The 12,555-nt window shown below is 39.9% G+C and overlaps 1 protein-coding gene across 1 annotated transcript in view; it reads right to left on the bottom strand.

Annotated features, from left to right (window-relative positions):
- The window catches only part of LOC124215827 (lymphocyte antigen 6G), a 66,634-nt gene that overhangs the window by 39,932 nt on the left and 14,147 nt on the right, over window positions 1–12,555 (bottom strand). The window contains exon 3 of the mRNA XM_046619629.2: window positions 6,385–6,515. Coding sequence (XP_046475585.1) covers window positions 6,385–6,515 — 131 coding nt within the window. The remainder of the gene's footprint in view (window positions 1–6,384; window positions 6,516–12,555) is intronic.

The following is a 12,555-nucleotide window of genomic DNA, read 5'->3' as shown; positions in this document are numbered from 1 at the left end:
GGTGGAAATAAAACAGGATGATGTGTTTCAATTTCCAAATAGTGGGTAATGCGTTTCGATCGTACGTAAATAACGTGGAACGAGAAAAAATAAAAATTGTATGAAAAAAACAGAAGAAAAAAAATAAAATAAAAAAATAAAATAAAACCACGCGTGTCTCAAAAACAGCGGCGCACATTCGTCCTGCAGGATATTCGGCGCGGCGTGCGAATGCCACCCCTATCCTCTACCCTGTATAACCCTATATATCCTATCGCGGTGAGCTATTGGCTTTTCAATTTATCGGACCGGAAACGTAGCATGGCCCATACGCGATATTGGTAAACATGGGCGTGTGGATGTGAGGAGCGTTTTCCATCCGTGTTACCCGTTCGGGGCCTCCGTGCCAATATTGCAAAGGAGGAAGGTATATTATACATACGATGTATATTGCATTCGTGCTTTTACCTCTAATGAAGCACCCCGAAGGCAGAACTGTGACGTACACACGAGCCACACATCCTAGCTCAGTGTTGTACGAATGCCCAAGTCGATTCACACGGGCTTCGGAAACTCAAATAACCAGTTCGATAGTTTTGCAATTGCTGGGGAAAGGCGCGCGGAATCAACTCCTTGCATTAATCTCAAATCCAATCGTTCGATTTGACGTTTTTTACCGAACATCTCGACTCTTTATCTCCCTCATTTTCTTACACAGGTGAGAAATTAAGGAAAATAATAATGGAAAGGAGTTTTTTGTTGTTTTAATATCGTTTCTTTTATGCAATATTCATATTGTGTCTTCTCTGAATCGATTCGTTGAAGCAGGGCTATAACGATGTTTTAGATTCTCGTGAAATACGTTGGGAAAAAGAAAAAATAATGACGGGAATAAGAAAATTGCTAAACATGTGTCTAATTGTGTATCGGTAATGGTAATTTGATCTTGTTCGCAAGAAAGGTACAAAAGAAAAATAGATCGTATCGGTACACGATAAGAGTTGGCTTATGATTTTTAGAATCGAAATACAAGATTTTAAAAGAAATAGAAAGAAAGCGAAAAAAGTACGTGTATTATTTTTAAAACTCGTACGAAAGTTTGGACATTTTGTTACGTCGAGTACAAAAGCAAACATTGTGAAATAACACTGCAAAAATAACCTGTACGATAAAATTCATACCTACATAACTTGTGAAAACTTTTATGAACCGCGTTGTGCGCATATTGTACGAGATTTTTGAGACGCTGACATCGATTCCTGTTTTATAGGGTGAGAATTTTTCTATAACTATTTAAGCGTGCGGAAGCTTGTATCGCGAAAAATACAATCGAGTTACGATCTCGGAGATGATCTCTGTGAAAACTTTTCTTTCAACGGTTTCGAAGCTGTTGTCGGGAAGAATAACTTCTGTTATCTTTATAACTCTCGATCGAAGATCAACTCCTGCTCTCTTTATTCGTGTATTCAATTTTCTCACCGTGATTATGTGATGGCAGAAAAAGACAGCGAATAATCGCTTAAAAAATGGCAAGGTGAATATTTTTTCCCCTAGTAGAAATAGACCTTGCGATTCGTTGATAATAGTAAAAATAAAAAATTTGTCCACGTTTTTAATCCCACGGTTCGTTGTCTGTTGTAGTAAAAAAACTTTCAGTTATCTAACTTGTATATTCAGTTGCTAAGTTTTGGAAAATAAAGCCTTTTCTTGCGTTTCCAAAAAGCTCCGTTTCACGCAAATTCTTGGCATGTACGACATGAATTTGCGCTTACAAGGGTAAAAATGGATTGATTAACCCAAAAGCCTAATTCCCTAAATCGATAAAATTAGATTCTACAGATTCTAATAACAAAAAAGCTCCGAATCATTGATAATCTCAAGGTGAAAATATCTTATGGAAAGAAGAGAATGTGCTAAAAAAAAACTTGCTGGAATGACTAACGGATAAAATTTTTCGAATTTTTCCAGTAGAAAAATTCCGGCACGTATGGCTGTGGAAATGTATACATGATATATATATATGCATATACATACCTACGTAAAATAGGCAGAAAATCGAATAGCGAGATTCGTACGCTTTCCTGAAAGTCGGCGCAGAGCTTGCAGGGAGAAGGCACGGAGAGGTTCAATCGTAGTCGTGGAATTTGCATTTCGTTTCAGTCGAATTTAAATGCAAGCCTGTGCAGATACTTCAAGTACCTACGTTACGTGTACAATACGCATGCGTGTGTGTGTGTGGATATGTATGGATAGTGCTGCTCAGTAATCCTGAGTTTCCTTCGCTCCAATATCGCAACGTCAATGGCATCGCCCATTTCAAACACGGTATAACAGGCACGTGCGGAGTGCCCTTATTTTTGCAGAAAAATTCCTTTCTCTTGCAGTCTAACTCTCTACTGTAATACGTATACGATGGATCAGGAAACTGCTCGAGGTTTCTAAGAATTTCTTTTCTTTTTTTTCTAAACGTCGTAAATTGTAATAATAATGGTAGAAATTCCAGCAACCATTAATTGAATAAATAATTAATGCATGAAGACTTGAATACCTGCAAAGTCGAGAAACTTGAAACAGAATAATTCAAAAAGAAACACGAGAGGATGTGAAATGATACGAAAACATCGCTATGTACGATTTGAATTTCTCAGGTAATTAGTCAAAAGTGATAAGAATACTCGATATTTTGTTTTGAAATTTTTTTCACAGCTTCTGCTTAAACGTAGAAACGATTTTTGAAATTTGAATACAAGCATGTTTTGTAACGATAGAATTTCAAATTCTTCTGTGTGTTGAAATATATTTACAAAAATCTTATGCACACTTAGAAACAGAAAATGCGTTTGCGAAATTCAACGTCACAAATTTTTTTTATTTTTTTTAGCAATTCACGGTTTTTGGCACGTCGCATTTTTACAACAAGGCATTCGGCTTTCGAATATGGATATTTTCAATTGCGATTCCGATGTAAAAAGTAGAGAGGCTTGGGTGAAATGATAATAAACGAAACGCAGTTGGGAAACTTTTCATCGCGAGGCGGCGCCGGGCGTTTTGCGAAAACGCGGGGTGAACGAGACCGGGAGAAAAACGCATAAAGAATTTGATGAAATAGTCGTTCCAATTTTTTCGCCTCTGTGTATCTGCCTCCTCTACCAGTTTCTCGGTTCTGTAATATCGTTGTACCTATATAACAGGACCACTGGAGGGAAATATTAAGTTTTCACACCGTAACCATCGCCGCCGGTTCAATCTCTATGCAGATTCGCAGGAGTCGAGTAGTGCAGGTTCGTGAAATCGCCGCCCCCAAACCAAACCTCGTACTCACGATACGTGTACAAAACGCAACGTTTGTTACGCAGCGAAGATTAAAAAATTTGTATCAGCTTTTTTCCGACATGGTGATTAATGCAAATTCTACAGTTAACCCCGCGTTTTTTCTCAAACCGTTAATCTGTCACTTTAAAAATTTGCACCCCTTTACATTTTCTCGAAAAAAGCAACAGCAAACTTTTAAATAATATTTCTAAACCATTGGTGTTTTTCTCTACTATTTTCACCGGTACTTTAAACAGACTTTAAGAAGTTTCACTTTACGGTATGAACGTGAAAAACGTCGAGTAGCTAGTTCAAAATTTGATTAAAACAAACAAGTCTGGACGGTAATTCTGATTCGTTCGAAGTTGAGTTTCAAGAGGATTCGAAATGAGGAAACAAGTTTCGAACATCTTTAGTTAAGCGACAGAATTTTAGAGCTAATCTAAAGAGAACACAAAAATCTTTTACATTTGATCCGTGGTGAAATGTTTGTTGCATATTTGTCCAGAAAACTATCGATTCAATAAATACACATTCACGATTTGTTGCAAATTTAGAAAACGATTATTTTCCTCTGTTATCTTAAAAAATTTGCCGCTTCTTTTCGTCGTCGTTCGTACTTTTCTAATCTGATCTATCACTGTCACGATTTTGTGAAATATTTGTTGCATACTTGCCGAGGAAACTATCCAGTCAAAAAAGTTCCGCAGCATTTTACCCAAATCAAGTTTGCACAACGTGTGTTAATTTCGCGTGAAAATCTGGCGCGAGAGTTTCGGTTGGAAATTATTATAATCGGGACGGAATTTGCAGGCTCGCAAGGGTTGTTTTTCAGCCTCTGCTTCTTGATACACGCAGAGGTGAGACGAATGGATTTTTTAGAAAAATTGAATCCCCATTGCGCGTGCAGACAGTGCAAAAAAGGGGGTAGAAAGAGTGGAGAAAAGAAAAAAAAGACGGCGTACTCTTTTGTACCGTGAACAGTGTTACTACGGGACCGACTCGTAATCCCCGATTCTCAATGCATTCAATCCCCCGCGAATCTTCGCTGTTCGTTTTGCCGCGTATTTCGACAATCGCTTTGGCTGTTAATCTCGGAAAGATTTTTCTCAGACGAAATGGGAAAGGGAGGAAAAAAGAAATTGAAAGTAAAACAGCGAAGAATGCCTACTTCTTTTCTAACGCGTTTCATTGTTACGGTTTCATTCATTTTCTAAAATTCTCGTTCAGAACTGATTCACTTTCCAGTTGGAATAAATATTTTCTTGCACAGTTGAACTTGATGAAAAAAATAAAAAAAAATAAAAAAAAAAACGGAGAATACAATCTAAAACGAAATGAAAGAAGCTTCAGTTTTTAAATGGTGAATACAGATTCACGATTCGTTGAAAATTCAGTGTTTTTCTGTGTTATCTTCAAAAATGTTCTGCTTCTTTTCGTCGTCATTCGTACTTTTCCAATTTGATCTATCGCTGTCGTGGCTTTTTTCGTTCGATTAAACTTGGCGTAATGAAAGAAAAACGATTATTATTATCAAATATTATTTTTTTTTTGAACATTAATTATTCAAATTGGGGTACTTGTCGAAAAGAAACGGGTGAATTTCTCCTTGAAAAAAAGAACACAGTATAAAGTTGAAAACGTGCATAAAGATATTTCAAAAGCTAGAAATGGATTCAGAGAGCACGAAATATTCGCTCTGCTGAAGTTTGATGAAATTTCAAACGATCCAGTTTAAATGCTGGAAAATAGCACGATGGAAATTGTCGGTTCATTATACGAGAAGCAGCGACTGCGACGTTATAATATTTTTCAAAGGATAATATTGCCGGTATAAAACTGCAAGGCAAGCGACTGTGCACTGTCTCTTTACGTATATATACATCTCACGACACACATACACATATAAATATACATATACATATGTACTATGTACGTCTTCTGTACAGACGAGAAAAGTGCTTCTTCCTTGTCGTCCTATTATGGTAATATTTGATAATTTGTAAAGAGTACGTTGTACCTGAACCGCTGAGCAAACTGAGTCTGCGTTCGAACGAGACGAAATTAGTGAAAATAGGAAGAGAATAAAAATGGAATACGTAAGTATGCGGTACGCAGCGATGGAAAGAAAAGTAAAGTGATAACGCCGTAGGTTTTATTTATTAAACGACCGAAGGACCATAAGTCTTACTTGTCAAATCTAAGATTTTCTTCTCCATTATTTAACAATCATTTTTGCTTTTTACAAATTGCAATTGAAGACAGTGATTGAAGGTTGTAAACCAAGAAATTGCTATTACCTACATTACGTGTGGCTATAAACAGTGTTTGGAAACTTTTTCAAGTTTTTCATACACAATGGTTTTCATTTTTCGGTATTTTCTCGCTTCTTCTTCGTGATCTCGTAGCTTTGTATTTTTTTATTTGCCGTTCGATTGTGTATCGTTTTTTTTTTTTCTCTCTTTCTTTTTTTCCTTTTTTTATTTGAACCGATAACAAGATAAGCAATTCAACGTCTGACCATTAATTGTCTACCGTATGTATGATATACGGCTATAAATGAATAATTCACTATATTCTCCGTCGTTACTTTGGCTGGAAATCTGGTAGCTTGCCTAGCTGGAATATCCAAGCTATCGTCGCGTTGTCCGTTTGTGTGTTCGAATAACGTAAATATCACGGTCAGCTCTCGCTAGTGCGTGTATAGAGTGCAGTGTAGGTTCAGTCACGGCATATGATCCTTGGCGCCGATTCAAATGTCCCGGTATAGGGATGCCATTATCCTTGCTTGCTTATCGTGCACAGGCAGCTTTAGTGCGCGTAATTGGTGGAATCGCGGGGAAAATTCGATTACGCGTCACGAATTCAAAAAAGAAAGAAACAAAGAAATAGTGCTATTCGTAGAGAAATTCAACGATTAGCTGCATTTGTATTAGCAATTGCATTAGTTGTACCGTTATACATATATATATATATATATATATTGTATATATATATTGTGTATATATATATACATGTGTACAAATTTACTCGGGCATAAAATTAATGAGGATGAAAAAAGGTAATTGCTAGTCGTAAACTGTGTATACTCACGATACACCATGACGAAACCGTCGGACACTCGTTCAGATGCATCTGAGCTGTGTAATTTAGACAGGGAGTGATGCTGCCGACGCCGTCGTTGTACATTCCGCATATAAAGCAGTTCAGCCCTTGCGTCGTTCCTGAAAAAATAAAAAAAAAACAACGAGATGACAGCCAAAGGTTTGCCGAAACAGAATCCGATGATGAATCCAGGTTGAAAACAAGCTGAGAAAGTTAGACTGTAAGTATTGTCGTGTTGAAATTGGCTGACGCGACGTGAACAATTGTTGGATGATTTTTTTGCTAAATTTGTAAATTTAACGTCAGACAGTGTTAGACATGTATTGAATACAGTGTCGAATCGACATCGGACAGTGTCTGATTGTCACCAAATTGTGAAATGAAGTCTTTCTTGGAGTGAATGTTGTTGCTTCGAATAATGGTTCAATTGAGTGGACAATTCGAACGTAAAAAAGATGATCGTTTGCGGCGTACGTAAAGTTTTAAAGTTGTTTTTTAACTGCCGCGCAGGTTACGATGGAATTGATCCCGTTGGTGAGTAGTCTTGAAGTTACGTCCTTCTCAGGGAGATGAGCTCGATGTGTTTCCCTGGGGCTTTGAAAAGAGGACCGGAACCGTTCGAACGGAATAGCGGTTACCGTGTGCCGCCATTCCGTTTCAGGAAATGGAATTTGGAAAAAGTTTTACATTCGCGATGCGTTATTAATATAATTATGTCCCCACGTCACGTTTTTGATTATCGTGCCGTTCAGGCTTGTTCAACTAATTGCAACACCGATAGATATGTTACGCAAGAGTTGATACCGCGAGGCTTAAACCACTTGTCGCGGTTTTAATCACGTCGTTCACATCGGAAACATTGATGAGGGGAAGTCGAGACGTTCCGCGGTGCATGCATTCCGGGTACGGTCCAATGGATTGCTACACCGGTATCACTGTAGCAATTAAGATACCGCAGACGACTCTTGGATGATCGAGGATGTGTCAGGTCTAGAGTATAGCAAAACAACTGTCGAAATGGAATCGTTGTTAAGCGATAGTTCGGAATTAATAACTGATGGAAATTGCTCATGCTTAAAGTGACATTGAAAAGCCGATGGAATTGAATCGAAAATTGATTTTATTCAGTTAACGCACTCGCGTGGCTTCATTTAGTAACTCGTCGCGATATCAAGTGAATTTAAAAACATCTCGCAAAATGTAAATCTCACGAATTCATGTACGGCAGTTAACAACTCGCAATTGCAATGATCCGAGATGAATTTCGGAACGTCGAATCAAACGTGCCGCGAGTATATCCCCTCGGCCATATCGCGACGAAGTATACAACCATCCGTATTTTCCCAACTTACGAACCCCAACCGAACCATTCCGCTTTTCTCTTTTCTTATCATCTCCCGCGGTGTATTTTTCATCAATCAGACGTGGGACGGCGTCTCCCGAAGTCCGAAGACCCAGGATCGTGATGAAATGACAGAGAATATATGTATAGATGTATACCGTGTATGTACAGGAAGAAATGGGGATGATTTGTATGCAAGCGAGCAGCGCCAGTCGTCATCATCAGAGGTCGGTATGAAAAGAGTTCTCTCGACTTGGAGCTAGCGGTCATAGCCAGCGTATCGGATCTCAATTCGCTATAGCAATTCGCGGGAAATTGGAAAAGTTGTTTCTTGCTTATCGGGAGAGACTTGGGGTCTCGTCCTCCGACGGTGGTCAAGCTGAGAGAGATCGTGTCCACCAGACGCGACCCGTCGAAACGGTTCGCGAAGAACCTGGAACCCAGTGCAGGAGGAGAATCTTATTGATTCTAACCCGAAACGGACGATTGCTCTCGACAAGTTCATGAATTCGATTGAAAATTCGGTATCTGATTAATTTTTGTTTTTCCAACTCCTCGACTGTAGCATCGTCCAATGGTCCAGGTCAGGATTTACGACCGTTGAAAACTAATTGTGTGAATTTTACTAGCTTGTCATTGGTAGTGTCATTTCTTCGATCCCGATTCGCGAGGCACCAAGGAAAATAATATCGCGATACAATTAATTGTCGATGGGTGCATGGCAGTTCAGTTAATGAAACCAGAATAATGTCGCAGTAACTAATTATTACGGGATGGCAACATCGATGTTTTTTCTAGTACTACATATTCTGACGGTTTCACGAAGTTCGTGACTGATGTTTGCTGTTTAAACGTGAGTTCTGATCTTCAAACAGTAATCAGCAATTGAGAATTTTGCAAACCTCCCAGTAATTTATACAGTACTCGAGAGAAAAATTCGTATATACGTCATACGGTGATCAGTTTTCATGAGACAATGATCTCCTTAAGTACACTCCGAACATCCAGCGCAGCTACTTGAGACTCTGTAGCCGATAGTCTGTTCATTACGGAGGTTGCACTGGCCTGGGTTTCCATATCACGTAGCTGATGGTCCGTTTCGGGATCAGGATAGAAGGACGGAAGAGGCGAGATCCCTTGGTCCTAGGAAACCCATTTTTGTGCAAATGTCGCAGGGAAAGAGACGTAGAACTATTGTCATTGTGCGATTCGTAGCGAACGACGCGCTTCGGATTTCGGAAACAATCTAAAAACTCCTTTACGACCAGACCTAGACGATCCCATTGAAAATCTGTGTATCTTCCGTAGAACTTTTCAATTTCCGCACCGGGATCAGTCCATTATATATACTATATACACGGCCGTAAACCCAATCAGCGCAAAACGCGGCGTCACCGAACTTTTATTTATCATCTTTTACGGAGGTTTTTGGTTCGGGTGTTGGATAAACGCGAAAATCTCAATTCAATGATCTTTGCGCTGAGAAGAAGAGGAACAACTTTTGATCCGGCGATAATACGCCGCAGAGAATATTAAAAGTTCGAATACTTGTATCAAATGCAAAGTCAACACTCGAAAAGCAATAAATCGTTTGATAACTAATTCTGCAAGAGTAAAAATGCTTGTGCAAGTTATTTCGCAGGTTTGAAGATTTGTTCAATCCTTCAACGTCCCACGTTTCAACTCTTACTTTATTGTTTTCTGTTTCTCCGTAAAATACGAGGACGTTGATACTTTCATTTACGTTATTAATTTTCCCTCCTCTTCCTCTTATTCTTCTTCTTCATCGCCGCCATATCTTCTCTAGACTCTTGCAATGAGTCCGTGAAGAGATTCGGGGGATCTCACATCTCTATACAAGATATATGTAGGTACGCAACTCGGGTATGTGTATCATATTTCTTGAGTGGAAAGTTTTTCACGCCTTTATACTCCGGCCGAAAGTAAGGCTATTAGTGGTTGTTTTCGGCGCTTGAATCCAAACGTTGCCATCGTTCGCCAGGCGCCTTCTTTACTCCTTATTTATATTTCCTGTGTACAACGTATTAGAAGCACGAGGGTCGTGATCCTTAATCCTGGCAGATTAATAGGGGCGCAGGTAGAGTCTGAGTGTGAGTTGCCTTGTATCGAGCTTTCTTCCTCTTTCCTTCCCTTTTACCTCTTTTCCATGTACGTATATATATATATATATATATATATATATATATATATATATATATAACACACGCCTTTAATCTCTCTTATAAAGTTTTTCCACCCTCGGATAATCGTCCGTCCCTTAATCTCGCGAAGCAACAGAAGAGACCCTGGCTGTATTAGCCAATCGAGTTCGCTACATCGGGAGGTAAGATCAGGAGTTGGGACGTCCGTTTACGATCTAAAGCTGACCCAGCTGCTATCGGACTTTATTTATTATTCAAGCGATAATTGATCGGCAATTATCGGCCAGAGGAAACCAAATTGTGCTTCGTCGATTTTTCAGATTCGATATACCTAATACGATTTGGGAAGCACTGTACCAGGTCATTTCGTCGAAATGTCACCTGGATAATTTAACACTGTGTAAATCGAACTGTATTTGTGCGATCGAGGATACGTATAATTTACTGACCGACGTGTCAACAATGGGAAAAATATCAAACGGTAAAACGTACACTCGGTACATATGAAATGGAGCCGCTTTTTTTTTTGGTGAAATTCACCCTGATTTGCATAAGTTAAGAATTCGACTCCTAGAGAATTTAACTAATTCTGTTTCCTTATCGGCTGACTAATGAGCAACAGCGAATTACCTTGGCTTGTTCGGTTTGCAAATTCAATTCCGTATCGCCTCGTGACACAAGAGAGAGATAGAAGTGATGCATTCCGCGTTGGACCGTCACTATCGACCACAAGATTCTCGCGATGCTCAGGATGTGCCGAGGTAGTAATCGGCATTCGAGAACCGGCGAAAATACGTCGGCACCCGAATGCTCAATATTGTCCGGCGCCTTACGCAGCTTGAGTTGAACTTATGGTGTGTACACGAGCTTGCGGGAAGTTCGCGGAAACAGAGCAAACGCCCGATTCCAGTTACCGTATATCGACAGCTGATCCTTATCCCTGTAATCTGCACTCAAGATCCTGGATTTGGCGCCTGGATTCAAAGATTACCAAAATTGACTTGAGTTGCGAGAAAGGATTTGACTATAATCAAGTTCAATGTAGTCGAAAAAAAGTCCCTGTGATCGAGAAGAACAGTTTTGAATAGGTACTGTATTTCAAATATCTTGTCGTAAGCACCGTCAAAGCAGTCATATAATCATACTATTTTTTCACCGAAAAATTCGTATGATTCGTCCGATAATAATAAAAAAATAGCTTATTTTGTTCAAAAATGAATCCTATTGAAATCGTCCGTGACAGATTTTTTTGAGCTTGCAAGCTGGTAACAAAATTCGAAATGCATACCAAACACACAATCGTCACAAATTTATCGTTCACACATACGCGTATTGATATCCAAAATCTAACCAGCATTCAAGAAAAATAAAATTTTTTGTGAAAGAATGGTTGAATAACGCGATTGTCTCTCATGATTTGAAATATAGTAATGTTTTTATAGTTCGAATCTAGAGTTGGAAAATGTTTTCCTATACCACCGGTACATTTTTAATAACAAATCATCAGATCAACTTCAGTGACGTTTGCGAAGCTTTCATGTGAAAACTTTTTTGCCACTACTGAGCGTCGTAAAAATGCTTGATGTAACGTTACTTTTGTCAACGGAACGCGGCTTCCGGGTGTTCTATCTTTCGGTTAAAAATTCTGGAACAAACGGTAGTATCTAAAGGGTTTTTCGAGTGGTGAACCAGGTCGAAGGTCCTGATCCGGCCCTACATACTCAAGGATCGAAGCTCTTCTTTGATCTCGGAAGTGGCACGGAATGCCTGCCAGCCAGCGAACCGTAAAAATTTGCGAGGCCCAAGCCGTGCCTCGACTATGTAAAGAAGAGGTAGGTAAGTGTCGCGACATTTTCGCAACTCCCCAAGGGTACTCATCTCGACCCTCGAAGGATCCGCCTCCGAGGTTTCCGAAAACGTAATTGACTCGAAGGTGAAGATCGGGAAATAAGCCGAGCTTACATTACTCGGCAGTTATTCTACGGCCTCGATGACTCTCCGGAAGCTCGTGCGGACAGCCGGCCGGGTAAAGCCGAGTAGCCAGAGACGAGATTGGCCCGTAAAGAAGGGGGAAAGAAAGAAAAAAGGGGGAATAAAGTCGTACGAGGCACTATTCACACATTGCCTCCGGGGCCAAGATGCAGATTAGACACGACGGTCGCCGTTCGCCTCGTCTCTCCCAGCCGTCCGCTCTTTCGAGGATAAGAGCACCCACTACATAACCCCTGGAGGAAATGCTTAGCCAGCTAATTACCCTCCCTCATTATTTCACGTCATGCCTCGCCGAGTGTATGCTTCTTCTCGTCAGCCCCTATCAGCGTTCGGATCGAACCTCTCGCCGAATGACATAATCCCGACAATGTGGTGCGCGCCTTTGCTTTGTGCCTTTGTAGGTACCTCGTGCCGAGAGCTGTCAGCTTCGCTGACGGTTTCACAGGGAAACGTCATCGGGGTTTCTTGTTTTATTTCTCACTTTCAGACGATGTTTTCGGCGGGGCTGTGCTCGAGGATTGGTTAAGCTCGACACGCTGCATCGTTTGGTGGATGAAATTCACGCAAAAGAAATTGTTAATTAGGTATTCCTAAGGGTATGAAAATCTTTGTGAATTCTGACAAACGTTCTTGCAACATTACAGGGAACTGGCACTCGGTTCT

Source organism: Neodiprion pinetum, chromosome 4 (assembly GCF_021155775.2).
Source record: "Neodiprion pinetum isolate iyNeoPine1 chromosome 4, iyNeoPine1.2, whole genome shotgun sequence".
NCBI classification, from domain to species: Eukaryota; Metazoa; Arthropoda; class Insecta; order Hymenoptera; family Diprionidae; genus Neodiprion; species Neodiprion pinetum.
This window is presented reverse-complemented; position numbering and strand designations above follow the sequence as displayed.